Raw genomic sequence first — 13400 nt, 5'->3', positions numbered from 1 at the left:
TAATCTTAAAATAAATTTTAATTTACCCCAATTCATAACCATAACACCTAGCCTTTCATTTTCGTCCTTCCCCATTTTAGAAAAAAAAAATTGTTCAAGATATTTTAAATACAATGTTAATTGTAAAGAGTTCTAATATGATTTATTTTAAAATTAATGAGTATAAAATAAATTTTAATTGATTACTTTTATACCAATTTTTATTTCAAATCAAATCATAACTTTTAAAATCTATTATAATCAGAATTTATGCAAAATTTAACAAATATCTATCCAAATTTGTTTCCTCCCTAACCACCTGCAACCAATTTCCCTCCGGACCATTAAAAAGTTTCAAAAATAAAAATATAAAAAAGGAAATGTCTATATTAAACTAATTCCTTATTCTCTCTCCTCTTTTATTTTCATGTTTTGCCTTCTTTCTCTCTCCACCATAGCGTGGAGAAAAATTCGTCGAACCTCTTCCTCCTCTCTCCCCCTTCCTCGATGTACAGAAAGATCCCTCAATTATTCCATAATCAAAATTTTTCTTTCCCTGTTTCCCATGACAACAACAATCACAACCCAAATATTCCTTCATTTTATTCTCTACCTCTCCCTTCACAATCTCATCTTTGCCAAAACAGCCAACAATGGAATCTATAACCCCTCTGCCTCCATCCTTGTCAACTGTGGCTCATCTACTAACGAACACGATGCCGATGGTCGGAAATGGGTCGGTGACACTTCCCCCAAAGCTTCTGCCTCCGGAATCATCTCTACCAAATCAACCCCTTCAACCGCCTCTTTCCAAGATCCATCTCTCCCCTCATCTGTTCCTTACATGACAGCAGCAATTTTTGAATCTGAAGCAACTTATAAATTCCCTGCAAGCAAAAAAGAGCGTCTTTTAATCCGGCTTCATTTCTATCCTGCATCCTACAATGGCCTAAACCCAGAAAACGGATTCTTTAATGTGGTCGCCACCCTTTCCGCCGACGGTGTAGGCGGCATCACCCTCCTTCACAACTTTAGTGCTTATATAACGGCCCAAGCGTTAAGCCAATGTTACATAGTACGAGAATTCTTCCTCCCAATGATCAACGACGATTTCCTCACGCTGACCTTTATTCCAGCCATCGTTCAACCCAAAGCCTTCGCCTTTATCAACGGCATTGAGGTGATCTCAATGCCAGACATCTTTACCACCACGGCCGTCATGGTTGGCTTCAGCGATAGCTCCGTCACCGTTGGAGCATCCGCCGTACAGACAATGTACAGACTGAATGTCGGCGGACAGTACATTGCTCCGACTAACAACACAAGCTTTAGTCGCACGTGGTATGACGACACACCATATATTTCCGGAGCAGGAGTTGGAGCCATAGCAGCCGCCGGGCCACACATCAAAATTCAATACCCGATGAACTTACCAACATATATAGCTCCGCCGGACGTATACAGGACAGCAAGGCAGATGGGGCCAGATCCGAAAGTGAATATACAATATAACCTCTCATGGTCCTTTCAAATTGACGGCAACTTCACCTATATTGTGAGACTCCATTTTTGTGAGATCCAGCTTACTGAAGTGAACCAGAGAGTTTTTGATATATTTATTAATAATCAGACGGCTCAAAAGGACGTCGATATCATCGCAATGACTTCATCTATGGCGATTCCTGTCTATAGAGATTACGCTATTTATATTAGCAATGAAGAACAACTGTTGGTAGCGCTCCACCCTTCGACTGATTTAAAACCCGAGTTTTTCGATGCAATTTTAAATGGTATAGAGATATTCAAACTCAGTGACGCCGACGGGAACCTTGCAGGGCCAAATCCAAAGCCTTCAGCGATGCTTGAGAATGAGCTACAAATAACCACAAACGCGCCGAAATTTCAACCGGAATATTCAAGCGAGAAGTCACATGTGATAGTTGGCACCGCAAGCAGCGCGGCTGCTGCAGGACTTATCTTCGCACTCTGTTTTGTGGTTTATCAAAGAAAGAGAAGAGCTAATGATAATGAATCAGAGGTCAGCGCCTCCGGCTGGCTCCCGCTTCACAGAAATTCCCATACTACTGTAAGCAAATCCAACATGTCCTCAAAAACCTGCACAAGCAGCCACCTTTCGACCATGGCGGCAGGTCTCTGCCGCGATTTCTCTATTTTCGAAATAAAACAGGCAACAAAGAATTTTGATGAGTCCCTTATCATTGGTGTCGGCGGATTCGGCAAATTCTACAGAGGAATAATTGACAGAGGAGCAACGAAAGTAGCTATCAAGAGAGCAAATCCTGATTCAGAACAAGGCTTGCATGAATTTCAAACAGAAATCGAAATGCTCTCCAAACTTCGACACAAGCACTTAGTCTCACTCATCGGATACTGCAAAGAAGCTAATGAGATGTGTCTAATTTACGACTATATGACTAACGGAACACTAAGAGAACATCTTTATAAAACAAACAAGCCTGCTCTGTCATGGAAACAGAGACTCGAGATCTGTATAGGAGCAGCGAGAGGGCTTCATTACCTTCACACAGGAGCTAAAGACACAATCATTCATAGAGATGTAAAGACTACTAATATACTTCTGGATGAGAATTTTGTGGCCAAAGTTTCTGACTTTGGGCTATCGAAGACAGCACCATTGATGAATCAGTCTCATGTAAGCACAGTGGTGAAAGGGAGCTTTGGATATCTTGATCCTGAATACTTTAGGCGACAACAATTAACTATTAAATCAGACGTATACTCCTTCGGTGTCGTGCTATTTGAAGTAATGTGTGCTCGGCCGGCGCTCAATCCTAGTCTTTCCAAGGAGCAAGTTAGTCTTGCAGATTGGGCAATTCATAACAAGACAAAAGGTAAGATAATTGAGATTATAGATCCTTGCCTAAAAGGAAAGATTAATTTAGAATGCTTGAGCAAATTCGTGGAGATAGCTGAGAAGTGCGTTTCTGAGCATGGAAATGATAGGCCAGTCATGGGAGATGTGCTTTGGAATCTTGAGTTTGCTTTGCAGTTGCAGGAGAGAGATGAAGATGGAGGAGTGAGTGCTCATGGGAGTGGGAGCAACGTTGATGTTTTAAACTTATCAAGTGAAGGAGATGGGGTCGTTAATGAAATGAAAGAAGATTTGGATGAATTATCTGTCTTCTCGCAGTTTCTCAATCCAAAGGGAAGGTAAAAATTAAGAATGAAGATGATATATAGACATCATGTAGTCATATGATCGTTTTGTCTTGAGGATAATATTTTTCTTAGGTTTGAATGTTTTAACCATTGAAGTCGGTTTGTTTGTTCTCGGTGCCTTACTTCATGTGTATGTATGCATAAAGATGAGTTGGTCTGTTGTACTTAAATTATTATGTTTAATTTTAATTAATGTTGAAATAAATTAGAAAAAAAAAACATTAATATTTTATTATAAGTTTTTTTTTTTTTTTTGGGACATTTAGGCTATTTAAGGCAAACTCACACACACAACGCATACATAAAGACTCGAACCTAAGACCTCTTAGTTGAAAGCATAAGCTCTCAACCAACAGGCTAAGGTGAGTTGTGTATTTTATTATAAGTTCACACCAACATTTGAACATATTTTAAATTTAATACTCATTTAGATAAATAGATTATATCAGCACATTTGCTCGACGATCAAATGTGATCATGCAAAATATAAATGCTTTTTCCAAGTCATCCGAGCGACTTCTCTGATTTCTTTAGTACGTTACTATAGCTGGTCCTCATTTTTTTTTTAAATTAAACAAATTAACTTACTGAGGAAATAATGTTATAATAAAAATGATAATAAGTGATATCATAAAAAAAAAATATTTTTATCAGACAATTCTCAATGCATATTTAAATTGAAAATCTTTATAATCAAATTCAGAATTATTCTAACTTAGATTTTCACAAACTTTTTATTCATATTGAAGATCTTGATACGATGAACCCATTTACATTAAAGATTGATTTGATCTGAATTTAAATGAATATAAATCAAACAGTTGAGATTAATTAAAAACTTTGGGATATTAATTAAGGGATTAAAAATCTCTAAATTTTACATGCTCATAATTAAATCGAGCATCTTGAAAAGAAAAATCAACCAACACCAAATTTTCTAAATTACGGCATCATCAATGTATTTAAATATTACAATAATGATATATGATGAAGGGAATTACCTAGGCTTTTCGATATAGTGTTATGGATTTTGATTATTTTTATAGAGCAGGTCACTCTCAAAAACTATAAATAGATCCACATTCTCTATATAAATGAAACCATGGCTTATAATTCAGAAGTATTATGGATTTTGATTATTTTTATGGAGCATGTCACTCTCAAAAAATATAAATAGATCCACGTTCTCTATATAAATGAGACCATGGCTTATGATTCAGAAGCATGAATGCTTAAAGAATTCTAGAACTTTATTGGACCAGGGCCTTTTGATTGACATTATCAAACAATTGCTAACAAACCACCGCTAATGATATGTTAAAACTTCTAGTTCATATCTACAATATTTTATAAAAACCTTCCAATTTATAGAGGAGGGCATCATTTGTAATTGATGACATAGAATAGTACAAATCATTTTAAGTGGGCCAACTCTTTTTATTTTATTTTATTTTAGTTTTTTATGTCCCTTGCAACTCCTCTCTTATATGTGTGTGCTAGATATTCTTACAAAATTAAGATATTAAATACATTCTCTTTATCACTATGAATATTCTTGCATGTAACAACAACAACAACAATAATAATAACAATAGCAGCAACAAAAACAAAAACAACAACAAAAGCATAATAATAATAATAATAATAAGTTGAACCACATAGGGTTAGTGAATCCACTTGTATGCTTTCAAAATATGTCAATCTTATACTTTCAAGTGATTTTAATAAATTTATATTTTATTATCCTACTTTGATTTGATGAAATGTCATCTAAAATTTAAAAATTGTCTAAAACTTGGAAAATGCACATTAGCAAATATTATGATTATTTCAATTTTTTTATTGCAAAGATATATAAAATTAGATAACTATCAATCATTTAACTTAAAAATTATTATTAACAATAATTTAATTTAAGTTAGTGAAAATTTTCTTTCTTTAACTTGTTTTTCTTTTTGTTCACTTGATCATGTTCTTTTAGTTATTATAAGAAGATGAGTGTTGTAAATAATGAAAACTTTCAAGCTACTTGAAAGAATAATGACATAATATTTTCACTATTATTGTTCAGATAGAGAAGGCAAGAAAAACTATAGTTTGAGTTACTTTACAAATAGGCTAAAGTAATAATTTAAGTGAATTGATCTACTTTATTTATAACCACTAGGCAAAGTTGAAATGTTCATTTACAATATGCAAAATTTTGAGTATAACAATCTCTCAAGTAATGCAAATAATTTCACACACTCTCTCGGTCTCACATATAAGAGTTATATGTTGAATTATTTTAAGGTGAATCTTCATATCTTAGGTGTGGGTGACATCATCTTATCCACTAGAGAAGGTAAGAATATGAGTATGCATATCATAAGCTCATAGACTATGAAAATTGAAAGACATTATTCATGAAGGTTAATGTAAAAAAGAAAAAGAGACAGGTCATAAAAAGAGTACATAAGAGTTTTCTAAATTTTTAAAGAACCTTATGATGTTAGGAGGTTACAATGAGTTGTGAAGTGTATGGCCACATCAAAAGTGAGGGAGGGGTAAGGGAATTGGTGTGCCTAATTTTAAAATTCCTTTTGGTTAAATTTTAATTTTAAAAAATATTTTTAAAATAAGAAAACATAAATTTTATAAGTATAAATTTCAAATCAAGATTAAATAATATCATCATCGATCATATTATTTATAGTGAATTGAAAGAGATCAAACAAAGTATGTAATAGCGGTATGAAAATAAAAAACAAAAGACAAGAATATGCAAATTGATTTTCATGTAATTTAAAACTAATGCTTACATCCACACATTGAGACTTTCACCTCAAAGATTCACTACACTCTCCTTTGGCCACCAACAGGTTAAAAGGCTCCTCTCTTTAACAAGTAATTCTAGAGAAACACAAAAATCTCAATCTTCTTTTAATCCAAGCAAGAAGATCACTACTCTAGTTTGGGATAATCTACAACTTCTTACAACAAGAAGCTTGGGATATATCCATTCTCTAATAAAATTTGATGAAGCAACAACTCTCCAAAATCAACAACAAAATAATAGAAGATTTTAGGTAAAAGAAAAGTGAAAGCAACAGGGATGCACATGCTCTCAAGGAATCTTTCTCATTTAGGATTTTTAAATGAAAAGCATGAAGTATTCTTTTTTTAATGTAATATTCTCCTAAAAATTTTCAATCTTCAATTCATTTTATAATTTTTATTAGGAAAGTATATATACAAAACACCTAGAATAATGCTCTAAAACTTGCTTAACAAGAAACTATGAGCAATTGTATAGTACAATCTAATCATCAAATAGTATGATTAGTTCACATAGAAAAATATAATAAAAAATAAACTTTATTTAATCATCTAGTATAATTAACATCATAGTATAAACTTTATTTAATCATCTAGATTACAATACTCTAACGAGTATTGTAACCTTAATTTGATAATCTATGTGTGGATTCTGTTGTCATCCAAAATAAAATCAAAATTATTCTTCTACATATAAACAATGTTGTCTAATGAATATAAAAATATAAAAAGGGGTGTTTTGCGATCAGAGTTGTTATTCCTTTTAACTTCCATTTCAACTACTCTCCTTGGCCTATTGGTTGAGAGCTTAGGCTTCCAACTAAGAGGTCTACGGTTCGAGTCTATGTGTATGCGTTGTGTGTGTGAGTTTGCCTTAAATGGCCTAAATGTCCCAAAAAAAAAACTTCCATTTCAAATTTGTCAGATGTGTAAGCTTGACCGAGGCTCTTGTGAGCGCCAATGCTGTATTGGATTGTCATATGATGACAGTCAGAATATTGAGCTAGCAATGATGCGACACTCACGCAGCTTGAATGGTCATTAGTAATATGTTTTACTGAAATTTAACAAAATGGTAAAACCCAATCGTTGCTTGATGGCTATAGTGACTCGTACAAAATATTTTCTAGGGAATGAAGTTTTTTTTTTTTGTCGTGATCTATAGTGAAATTTCCCTTCGTTTTTTTTTATATAAATTTGATTTGTGATGTATTGGGGAACAAGATAATTTATGATTAATTATAATGATCATAAGCCAAGGGAAAAAAAATGCCATGTGATTATTAGGATCATTTGAGACGACTAATGCTAAAATAGTAGATAATTTCATTGATAGTTTGCTAAACTCTTAGTAAGTCATGACGAGCGCTTGCCTAATTACTGGGTGAATCTAGAGAACTAACAAGGTATTCTGTTAGCCTAAGAAAGATTCGTAGCCTTAATACGGTGAGGGACACAAAAACACGCATATCTTGACAACGATTTTTGCTCATCAATTCAACCTGATCGAATGCAATGGAAATGATGGGCAATTGATTCGATTGAACATAATGAAAATGATAGCCAAAAAATGTGATGTTGCATAAGTCTAACTTTAAATGCATTGCAAATATCAGAAGTATTCAAACATAGCTCATTTTGTGAAATAAGTTGCGCCGATAATAAGCCATATAGTGATAAGCAAGCAGTCGGCACACTCACCATCATCACATTACCACTTTCTCTAAACACATCATTAGACTGTAGACTTCATCCAAGCCACTTCATGCTAATCGTTTGAGGATCCTCACCATCCATAAAGTTGGCTTCAATCACGACTCAAATTGATATGACCTAACTGGATCACATAGGTCATACCGTGCTTGACCATGGCTAGAAGCAGAGATTAATCCTAAGATTTAGTTGGAGAAATGTTGTGAAACTGAAACTTCCAGATCATGTATATGACAAAGCCACTACTTAATATAAATGCAAAGCAGAAGACTACAAAATCTCATTAATAATTTTTATATATTATAAATACAATTTGAAGTCTATCTATAACAATGCTTGACAATAGAAAGGTATAACAAAAATAAAAATCAAGCATGCTAAAAGAAAATTAACAAAAATTGCATACCTACAATAGATTAGAGCAAAATATTAGAAACTACTCAACTCGCTCCTTACCCTTTCTTAACTTGAAAATGAAAGCAAAGACAAGATTGTGCTAACACGGCCCGATAGACTATATGACAGCCTAAACATGATTCAATAATTTAAACAAAAAGAGATGAAAATGTAAAATAATAAACTGAAGTACTGTACGAAAAATTGAAGTTGAAGCAAAAATTGATAATAAATTGAAATAAGCAGTTAACTTACATCTAAAATTGTACTGAAACTTATTGAAATATAAGCAAACACCTCATATCAAATATCATAATGGCCCCTCAGGTCTCAATTACCAATATATAACAAATAACAAAATCCTTTCTCACATCCAATATAATACTTTCTTGCTGCTAACAGAATCTCTTCTAGCCACCAACAGAATCCCTTCTCGCTGTCAACAAAATCCCTTCTTAGTAAATATCAGAATAGCCCGATGGCTCCAAAACTTCCAACACATAATAAACAACATAATCTCTTTTCATCACCAACAAAATTCCTTCTTTTCACATAATTCAAATATTTCAAAAAAAGATATTGAAAATAAAGTGCATTTTACACTACTAAAATGATTATAGTGCTACTGTTTACTTCTACAAAATCTCCCCAACAATTATCATAATAAATTTTCACCTAGTGTTCTACAATTCTCCAAAATTATAGTTTTCATAATTTTACCATATTACTAAATATTGTATATAACAGCATTTTGAAGCTTTAACTAAACTAAAATACTATTTTTAGATGTTAAATAAAATTTTGAATTAATAAAAATCATTGTTTTTCAAAATCACCTTGCAAAAAAATTCACATAAATACTCAAAATAACTAGAATAATCGTACCGACAACATATCAAAAGATACACGGATAAAATTTATCGAAATTCAAGAAAATTGTATTTTTGTAAAATCAAATTATAAATTCAATTAGAAAAATCTAAAAAAAAAAACTTTGAATTACTGAGATATGCAAAATGTAACCTATCTCGACTCGAGAAAATTTTTGAATTAGGTTGTAGCTAAAAATGACTAGAAGCTACCATAAATAGTCTCTTTATCTAGAATATCCTCTCTCTCTCTCTCTCTCTCTCTCTCTCTCTCTCTCTCTCTCTCTCTCTCACACACACACACACACACGCTAGCAATGGTTATCTAAATGGATCAAATGAATGGAATAGTGGATTTGGATATTTTTATTATGAAAATCTTGTCTAACGCTGTCGCGCCCATCACGACTCTACTTTAGAAAGCTTACAACGTGATCCCTAGCACCACCACGTTGAATTAATTCTAAAATTCTAGAGAGCTTAGCACAAAGGTGCCCCAACCCCAGTGCCGCGGTGCTCCCATGGAAAAATTTCTAGATTTCAAAACATGTAAACTAATCCTTTGGACCCAGAATATCATATCACATGCACACATAATACTTATGAACAAATACAGATGGGGTTCAAAAATAGAAGATTAGTGGGTTACCTTAACTCAATTCGGATCATAACAAGTAAAATTATATAATGATTGTGGAGGTGCCACAACTTCTTCTACAATACTTTGTAGTGTGATGCTTATATATAAACATGTTGTACTCATTATATTTGTATGTGAATCAATATATAAACATGGCATCTTACTTCTTCTGAGCTCATGTGCTTCTAGATTTTTGTGGTACGTCATTTCTACAGGTTTCTACTTACTTCATTAGCCTAGTCTCTTCATGGTATCAAAAGACACATCAAAGCTTAATAGATGTGTAGCCTTATATTGTTCTTTGTTTCATTGCCGATTCCAGCGCTTCTAACACGACTCATCTACAAACTGAAATCATCACCAAGATTGACACACATATACCCTCTTCTCTTAAAATTTTTATGTCTAACGTAGGGGTGTCAATTCAGGTCGATGTATCGGGTTCGGATCGAACCTTAGTTGACCCGGATCTAAATGGGTCAACCTGAACTTGACCCATTTTTCCAAACGAGTCGGATATTTCAACTCGGACCCGACCTGCGCGGGTTGCCTGATTGACATGACCCAACTCGAATTTAGGAGATTTGGCTGAAGAACTGCGAGCTAAGCTCCCATCGCTACTTCCTGTTCCTATTCAAAGCCGACGGCGAAGAAGCAGCAACGACAGCGGCAAGAGTCCGTGAGTGTGGGAAGCAACAGCAACGACAGAAGGTGGTTGAGCCGGTCGGCGAGTCACAAGTGCGGGCAATAGGCGGAGTCCCGTCTGTGGGAAAAATTTTGGAATGGACTCCAACTTTTTGGTCATTTCTAGGTTGATTTTGGGTTTCCGAGTCAACCCAAAATTTTTAAAACGGGTAAAAAATCCAAACCCAAAACCTATCTATTTGCTAACTGGGTCTACTCAAACCCAAATTTTTCAAGTCGGATTTTGGGTCGTGTCAAAAATTGACACCCCTAGTCTAATCCCAACTCCATTGTCCATATTCAACTCAATAGTAACAATTTCCCAATATGGTGTATTTAGATACTCTAAATATTTTCAGTAAACAACTTTGTCAGCTACCTTACCAAAGAAATCAGCTGTCCACTAAAACTCTTTTTTGTCTATAACCATTGAACTCATTGCAAACCCTGGCTACACTACTTGGCATTTCCTAGACTAGAACCTCTCAATTGCCCTTTAGTCTACAATCTCCCAAAACATCTTCCCTAAATTCTCAATTTCCATTCTTATCACAACATTTTGACCACTTTAGAGAAACGATTACAACCAACAAATCGTTTCTCAGTAATTCAAATAAACAATGAGCTTCATAAATATCTCAATGAAAATATCTTGTGAAAAACATCACTGCTGTCGACTCCCATCTCAAACCTGAGAATGTCATATTGCATATCCTCAATTGACTTCCTCCGATCTATCAATCCTTCGAAACCTTCATTCGCATCAAGCTCACCCCCATCAGCCTAGAAGATCTCTACTCACTCTTATGCAATGAAGAAATCAATATAGTAATAAAAAAACTCAAACTCTCCCAATCGATTTCAACCCCAATTCTGTTCTCAACCACTAGGGATCGTGCACCCTGATACAAATAAAGTTGCTCTACCAACCACACACAAGAAGGTCCCTAATTCTCTTTTTAGTGCACAAGAGGAGCCCGTAACACTACATCTGCAGCTCAACCCACCTTCCAAATGTGCAAGATCTTCCTCCGAATCAAATATCGTGTTCTAGCATCTGAAGCCTTAGGCATCATCTAGATCCATCTCCAGGTCCCTAATTCTCTTTTTAGTGCACAAGAGGAGCCCGTAACACTACATCTGCAGCTCAACCCACCTTCCAAAATTTTTAGATCTTCCTCCGAATCAAATATCGTGTTCTAGCATCCGAAGCCTTAGGCATCATCTAGATCCATCTCCTTCCAATAGACTTTAACATCCATTCATCATCTTCAACAACACTTCAGTGTGAAAATATCTCAACTATGGCCCTTGCCAACAATCCATTCTTTCATGCGTGTACCAAATACATTGATATTAATTACTACTTTATCTGGGATCGCATCCACCTACAATATATCATAGTTCAACTCATACATCCTTACCAAAGCTCTCTCTTCATCATGGATTCAACAACTACGCAGCAAATTGACTCGCTAATCTTTGGATCCTCAATTTGAGGGGCAGTGATAAGCCATATAAATATATAATGATAAGCAAGTAGCTGACACACTCACTATCATCACATTTCCACTTCCTCTGAACACATCAGTAGATTCTCTGCAGACTTCATCTAAGTCACTCCTTGCTAACCATCTGAGGCATCCTCATCTTACATCTAATTGGTTTCCTCTACAATACTTTGTATAGCGATGCTTGTATATAAACCTCATGTACTCATTATATAGGTGTGTGAATCAATACATAGTGACGTTGACTTGCTTCTTCTTCTTCTTAAGCTCTTGTGCTTCTATATTCTACATGTTTCTACTAGCCTCATTAGCATAGTCACTTTAACATGTGCCTCTAAAATGTTGCAAAAAAAAAAAAAAATCATATTGCTTAAATTATCACTTGAAAAAAAGTAAAAAACAATTTACTCACACATGAGATATTGATGAAATTTCTAAGAGTACAAGTGACAAATTTTGGGAGCCGAGAATTCAATACACAAGAATGTTGTTATATATATAAGAGTAGAAATCCAAATATGTTGTGGTAGAATTTGGTCACCTTATGTAAAGATATTTGGTTATATTTTATTTCAAATAAATGAATAAATATTTTATTTATACATTTTCTTCATACATTATACATAACGCTAGTTAGATGCAATTACATATTATGCAATTTTTATTTAAAATTTTTGAATTTAACATCATTGATTCCTTAGGATTAGAGCCATCAAATCTTATATTCATAAAACAATTAATTGTGTTTAGGATATTAACTGACAGCTCACTCCACTCAAACATAAACTTAAATTATACACACATTAGTATCTCCTATTTAGGAGGGTTAAGTGAATTCTAAATTCAAATTAAATTTAAATCTAAATCTTCTCCTAGTTGGTAGATTCGTAAACTCAAAAATTTAATCAAATATTTATATATTTAAAAATTTTAATCCTCACTTTGATGAATAGTTTTTTTCTATGGAGATGTAATTAAGTATAAAGGCATGCATATATAGTGAGTCTAGAACCACCTTACTTTAGTTTACTAAAGTAGTGGAAAAAAGCTTTAAACACAGATTAAAACTTATCCTTAGTTAATTTCATAATCAAAATGATAGATGAATATGAATTTTATTCTTCGGGATGGATTTTACGTTCCATATGACGAGTTTGATTATAAAAATAAATTCGTTTTTCTTCTCAAGTCGATAGTGTAATATTAGTCTATCTATCGAGGTAGTATAATGCTAGTTGTTCAAATTTGTATAAAAAAACACTAAAGCGAATGAGTGACATATTTTATTTGTCAACATTCTTGAGAAAAAAATTATTTGAAAATTTGTAAAATAAAATCTTATATTTTTATATAATATTAAATAATTATTTTACTTTGATATAGAGGTGAGTATTCGAGTCTGCCTAGGTTCAAACCCTAACAAAGTTAATGATAATAAAATTATTAAAATAATTATAATAATAATTAAAAATGAAATAATAAATTATATTCTAATGTAATGATTTTGCAAATTTTTTATATTTAATATATATAAATCTAATTTAAAATGTTATTTTAATTTATTTTTTAAAATAATAAATATGTAAAAAT

The 13400-nt window shown here is 33.4% G+C and overlaps 1 protein-coding gene across 1 annotated transcript; it reads left to right on the top strand.

Annotated features, from left to right (window-relative positions):
* Positions 1-529: 529 nt before the first annotated feature.
* Positions 530-3267, top strand: LOC110106927 (receptor-like protein kinase ANXUR1). The gene has a single exon (XM_020837021.2). It carries the CDS (start codon positions 545-547, stop codon positions 3173-3175), a length of 2631 nt encoding a protein of 876 aa, XP_020692680.2. The 5' UTR covers positions 530-544; the 3' UTR covers positions 3176-3267.
* Positions 3268-13400: the final 10133 nt, after the last annotated feature.

This window comes from Dendrobium catenatum, unplaced genomic scaffold (assembly GCF_001605985.2).
Source record: "Dendrobium catenatum unplaced genomic scaffold, ASM160598v2 fragScaff_scaffold_1177, whole genome shotgun sequence".
Taxonomy (NCBI): Eukaryota; Viridiplantae; Streptophyta; class Magnoliopsida; order Asparagales; family Orchidaceae; genus Dendrobium; species Dendrobium catenatum.
This window is presented reverse-complemented; position numbering and strand designations above follow the sequence as displayed.

Bases quoted from the DNA above. Each gene is read 5' to 3' on its own strand.
- LOC110106927 (XM_020837021.2), top strand. From the start codon at position 545: ATGACAACAACAATCACAACCCAAATATTCCTTCATTTTATTCTCTAC.